General features: G+C 39.2%; 1 protein-coding gene across 1 annotated transcript; it reads left to right on the top strand.

The window, feature by feature from the left end:
* The first annotated feature begins 986 nt into the window (after nucleotides 1–986).
* skic8 (SKI8 subunit of superkiller complex) lies at nucleotides 987–6,393 on the top strand. Its single transcript, XM_084397244.1, has 10 exons — nucleotides 987–1,349; nucleotides 1,438–1,465; nucleotides 1,589–1,694; nucleotides 1,780–1,952; nucleotides 2,371–2,519; nucleotides 4,393–4,486; nucleotides 5,179–5,272; nucleotides 5,361–5,453; nucleotides 5,542–5,620; nucleotides 6,053–6,393. Exons 1-10 carry the CDS (start codon nucleotides 1,338–1,340, stop codon nucleotides 6,140–6,142), a joined length of 918 nt encoding a protein of 305 aa, XP_084253370.1. The 5' UTR covers nucleotides 987–1,337; the 3' UTR covers nucleotides 6,143–6,393.

The following is a 6,393-nucleotide window of genomic DNA, read 5'->3' as shown; positions in this document are numbered from 1 at the left end:
TAACACAGAGGAGAGGTCTTTGATAAGACTGTTCTGTAATCTTGTACGGAGGGAGAAGTCTCGTCTGAGTTAGTCTGTGTTTAAATGTCTTCTGCTTTTCTTTTGTGACTCACTATTAGCGCCTCAGGACAGTAGCAGCAGAAGGAACGGCTTTTGAGTTGACGTAAAAACAGAACAAATATGCATTTTAGAATATCCTGTCATCAGAAACCGAATACAAAGCAATGAAAGAGGTCAATCTGACAGAGAAATTGCCTATAGACAGTTTTACTTAAAGTTATTAGCCATGCAAATAAAATAATTGTTATACATGTTTTTATATTCATATTTAAATGTATTATAAATAATAAATAAATATATTGTCTTATTATATTATCATTATTTTTTATTTATTTTAAATAATTTGACTTTTTTTATTACTATCCCCACCTGTTATTTAGTTTATTTATTTATTTTAAATTAATCAATTTTTATTATATTATTATTATTATTATTTTTAAATATTGGCATTCTATTATTTTATTACTATCACTGGTACATGTTTTATTTATGTTTTGATAATATTGTATATATTTAGTATAGTTAGCATTTATTTATTGATTGATTTGTTTATAAATAACAGATGAATTTATTATTACATTATATTATTTTGTTTTTATTTTAAATATTGGTACTATTATTTTATTACTGCCATATGTTATTTGTACTGATACTATTCATAATATTATAGTATTAGTTTTTTATTTAAAGAATTTTAGATGTAAAAAAAAGAAAAGAGAAAAAAAAAAAGCCTTACAATGTCACTGCTAAATACCATAGACAGCTAAATACCTGAAAGTATTGTGGTATTCCGCCATGTTTTTCAGTGATACACCCTCAACAGCATCAGGAAAATCCCGAGCGTCCCATTGGTTGGTATTTACCATGGTATTACGACTTTGTGGTGGCCGATCTTTCCGACATGACTTGAACGGCACAGAGAGGGCGGAGTCAGACGTGTGGTTCCCATGGTGCTTCGCGCGCAGGTGTCATGGCGGCTCTCTAGTCAGAATCAGTGCGGGTGTTTATTATTGTTAACAAAGCGCTTTAATTCATCTTCTGATGTATGTAACAAATCCTAAGGATCATCTGACTTTATCGCGGACGCACTAATACCTCTTCAGGACACGTCGAAGGCTCACAGAAGCAGTTTATTAAGTCATAAGCTAAGATACGCTAGCATCCGTGTGTATGAAGTGAGTTTGTAAACTCAGAATAACTCATAAAACGGATCACACACGCGCTTATAAACTCACAGGAGCTCTTTTCCACCACAAACAGACTTTGAAACGAAGACTATGAGCACGCAGGTGAGTATATTTACACGTCTTCTTAATCGTATGTTCATCCGAATAATGATTGTATGCGATATAAATATGTGAATTGTTCTGTTTTTAGTACAGTATACTATTCAAGCAGGAGCATGGTGAGTCCACACACACAGGCACATAGCTATCTGTTCTGAGTTACAGCTCACAAATCTAGTGAGCTGTCTACCTAGGCAGCATATGTGTATTATATTATACACACAGTGTTCTTGCCCCTGCAGCTCATGAAGATGCCATCTGGACAGCGGCATGGGGTCGCAGCGAGAAGGACGGGTCAGAAACCATTGTGACCGGCTCTTTGGACGACCTGGTAAAAGTGTGGAAATGGTAAATCAATGAACAAAGTGCAACTGAAGTGTCAACATTTTTTCTTTGTTTCTGAACATACGGCACTTTTTCTGATGTTTCGCAGGTCGGACGAAAAGCTGGAGCTGCAGTGGACGCTGGAGGGTCACCAGCTGGGTGTGGTGTCGGTGGACATCAGTCAGAACGGAGCGATTGCCGCCTCCAGCTCTCTCGACGCTCACATTCGACTCTGGGACCTGGAGACCGGTAAACAGATCAAGTCCATGGACGCAGGTCCAGGTGAGCTTCTCGTCACTTCGACAACACAATCCGAACTCTTCCAGCTACAACTCGTGTTTGAGGGTCAAAGACGACGCTGTTCGCGGACAGCCAATGAAAACCAGGCTGGCATTATGCAAACTGTAAGACTGAAGTGAGACTGGAATTACTGACGACTCGTTTCGGCAGTTCAGAATCAAATCTTTCTTTTAGGAAACAATAACTTTATTTGTCGCGCACATACATTGTCGGACATTTTACATTCACAAACAGCTATATTTCACTCTACCTGAAAGGTGATATTTAAAAAAAGAACAAAAAAATGACAAACACAACAATTTATTGAAACTTTCAAATTAAAATGAACACAGAAAATACAAAAAACTCTAATAGTATATAATAAAACTGGTGCGACGAACTCTTTCTTTCCCGTCTGCAGTTGACGCCTGGGCGGTCGCCTTTTCTCCCGACTCCAAATACATCGCCACTGGCAGCCATCTTGGGAAGGTCAACATCTTCGGCGTGGAAAGCGGGAAAAAGGAGTACTCGCTGGACACCAGAGGGAAATTCATTCTGAGCATCGCCTATGTAAGAATCTCTGAGTGTCTGAGATGATTCTGCATGGGTCACCATAATCTGAATGCATTTAAAGTCAGTGGCACTAATGTTTTATTTCTGTGAAACAAAAAACGGAATATTCAGTGCACAGTGGTGTTGCGCCGCAATCATTTGATCAAAAATACAGTAAAAACAGTAATATTGTGAAATATTATTACAATTTGAAATAATAATTTAATATATTTTTAAAATGTAATATATTTCTGTGACTTTTGAACGGTAGTGTATATCACTTTTTTTTTTCAGAATAATATGCACTGATGCATCAAACATACAAAAGATCATAGACTTTTATTTAGAGCGTTTCATTTCCATATTTTGTTAGCAAGAAACTGATTATTGAGTGTAATTGCTATTATTTTCCAGTAATTACAAACCATGAGAGAAGAAATAAAAATAATCATGGAATTTTTTTGGGAAACATATAAACAAGTATCAGTCTTACAGTTTACTTTGGCGATCTGTTCAAAAAGGAACTGATTTCATAAATGACACAATCCAAATTTCACTCACAAGACACATTAAAGTGAATATTTGAAAAATATGCTGATTTTTCAAACAATATACTGTTTTTCCAGGCCCTAATATCTCTCTCTCTCTCTCTCTCTCTCTCTCACACTCACACACACACACACACACACACACCCTCCCTCTCTCCTCCTCTCTCTCTCTCACACACAACTTCCCTCTCTCTCCTCCTCTCTCTCTCTCACACACAACCTCTCTCTCTCACACACACAACCTCTCTCTCACACACACACACACACACACACACCCTCCCTCTCTCCTCCTCTCTCTCACACACAACCTCTCTCTCTCTCCTCCTCTCTCTCTCTTTCTCACACACACACAACCTCCCTCTCTCTCCTCCTCTCTCTCTCACACACACAACCTCTCTCTCACACACACACACAACCTCTCTCTCACACACACAACCTCTCTCTCTCACACACACACACAACCCTCTCTCTCACACACACACACACACACACACACACACACACACAACCCTCTCTCTCTCACACACACACAACCTCTCTCTCTCACACACACACAACCTCTCTCTCACAACCTCCCTCTCTCCTCCTTCTCTCTCACACTCACACACACACACTCACACACACACACACACACACACACACACACACACACACACACACACACACACACACACACAACCTCCCTCTCTCTCTCTCTCTCACACACACACACACACAACCTCCCTCTCTCACACACACAACCTCCCTCTCTCTCTCTCTCTCTCTCTCACACACACACACACACAACCTCCCTCTCTCTCTCTCACACACACACACACACACACACACACACACACACACACACAACCTCCCTCCCTCTCCCTCTCTCTCTCTCTCTCTCTCTCTCTCACACACACACACACACACAACCTCCCTGTCTCTCTCTCACACACAACCTCCCCCTCTATCTCTCTCTCTCACACACACACACACAACCTCTCTCACACACACAACCTCCCTCTCTCTTTCTTTCTCTCTCTCTCTCTCTCTCTCTCTCTCTCTCACACACACAACCTCTCTCGTTTAAGTGGGCTAGAAATAACTGTATTTGCGATGTTGACTGCAATGGCATTTTACAAATTTATGTATAATTATATATGATGATAATGATTGTAAAAAGTTTATGGGTGTTTATTTATTTTTCTTGTTGGCTAAATAATTGATTGAAGATTGAAGATAAAGTTGTTCAAAAGTGTCTCTCTCTCTCTCTCTCTCTCTCTCTCTCTCTCTCTCTCTCTCTCTCTCTCTCTCTCTCTCTCTCTCTCTCTCTCTCTCTCTCTCTCTCTCTCTCTCCCTCTCTCTAGAGTCCAGACGGAAAGCACTTAGCCAGCGGTGCAATAGACGGAATCATTAATATCTTTGATATTGCGACTGGGAAACTCCTGCACACGCTGGAAGGTGAAAATGTTCTCCCACATGATTCAAGCGGTCTTTAGTTTCCTCTATTAAAGCAGTGTCCGCTCTGTAGACGTTCTGTCCGTTGGTCTGCTAGATGCATTTAGAGTGATTATGGGTTACGTGAATGCGGTGGAAAAACCTGTTTGCGTCTCTGGCCGTCCCTCAAGGGCCGTAAACCTCGGCTCCTGTCACTGCGCGACTCCATTTTTCCTCTTCGTCTTCCTGCATCGCTCCATCGCTCACTCATCCCTTTCATTTGCTCCAACAAGTACAGCTGGAAATAATGTTGAATGTTAGATGTGCTTCAGTTTTTACACTACCAGTCAGTCGTTAGGAATAGAGATATTTTAATGTTTTTGAAAGAAGTTTCTTCTGCTAACCAAGGCTGCGTTTATTTGATACAGTAAAAATATGAAAACAATTCAAAATAAATTTTCCTATTTTAAAACGCTTTAAAATGTAATTTATTCCTGTGATCAAAGCTGAATTTTCAGCATCATTACTCCAGTCTTCAGTGTCACATGATCCTTCAGAAATCATTCTAATCAATCATCTTAATTATTTTAAACTTGTGACCAGTAGTGTGTATTGTACTGCTTCATTACTGATTATACCACACCATTTACATACAGAAGTCTTAAAGGTACAGTAGCCAATAAGTGGGATGCAAATAAGATGTGCTCTTTTTCCAGGTCATGCGATGCCTATCAGGTCTCTGACCTTTTCTCCAGACTCTCAGCTGCTGGTAACCGCGTCAGACGACGGCTATATCAAGATTTATGACGTGTACGTTTGGATTCAAGCAGATTTACGTGCGTCTTTCACCTCCAAGCACATCTGAATCTCACGTTCTTGTTGTTTGTGTGTCTTACAGGCAACACGCTAACCTGGCCGGGACACTCAGCGGTCACGGGTCCTGGGTGCTGAACGTGGCCTTTTCACCTGACGACACGCACTTTGTGTCCAGGCAAGAGCTGATGCACCTCAAATGAAGGGAAACTAGGAATCAGAATGTAGTTTGTGTGTTTCTGAACTCTTATTTGTTGCTTTTTTAGTTCGTCTGATAAGAGCGTGAAGGTGTGGGACACGAGCAGCAGATCATGTGTGAACACGTTCTTTGATCATCAGGACCAGGTGAGTGACGTTACGTAACGTTCATTTACACTAACGTTCAAACGTTTGTGTTCAGTGACCCAATTTAGGGTTTTATTTCTTTTTAAAACCCTTTATTTATTTATTTTATTTTATCTTTTATTTTATTTTTTTAAAGAAATTTGTACTTCTATTCAACAAGGTGCAATAAATGGATCAAAAGTGGCATTTAAAATATTACAAAAGAGTACTTTTTGAAATAAATGCCGTTCTTTTGAACTTTCTTTTCATCAAATAATCCTGAAAAAAAGTATCATGGTTTCCACAAAATATTAATCAGCACTGATAATAATAAATGTTTCTTGAACAGCAAATCGGCATATTAGAATGATTTCTGAAGGATCATGTGACACTAAAGACTGGAGTAATGATGCTGAAAATGTTCAATTATAATGTGTGTGTGTGTGTGTGCAGGTTTGGAGTGTGAAATACAACCCCACGGGCTCAAAAATCGTCTCTGCCGGTGATGACAGAGCCATTCACATTTACGACTGTCCGAACTGAAGCTCTGAAAGCCACACCCACTCAAGACCACAACATGCATGCAAATGATTTTTTTATTTTCATTGCACTGTCAACATCTATATATGGTGATACAATTAAATGTTTGTTTTTTTCTAAAAAAAAACTGTTGTCTGGCTTGTTCAGAATTCACACATTCATTTTGACAGATGACATTTTTACTAGGAAGTATGATATTCGTTAAAATTATATTCTCCTAATTTAAAATCAAATAAAATGTTAAAATTCCCTGA

Source organism: Rutilus rutilus, assembly GCF_951802725.1.
Source record: "Rutilus rutilus genome assembly, chromosome: 23".
Taxonomy (NCBI): Eukaryota; Metazoa; Chordata; class Actinopteri; order Cypriniformes; family Leuciscidae; genus Rutilus; species Rutilus rutilus.
Note: the sequence above shows the minus strand (reverse complement) of the source record. Positions and strands in the feature narration are given on the sequence as shown.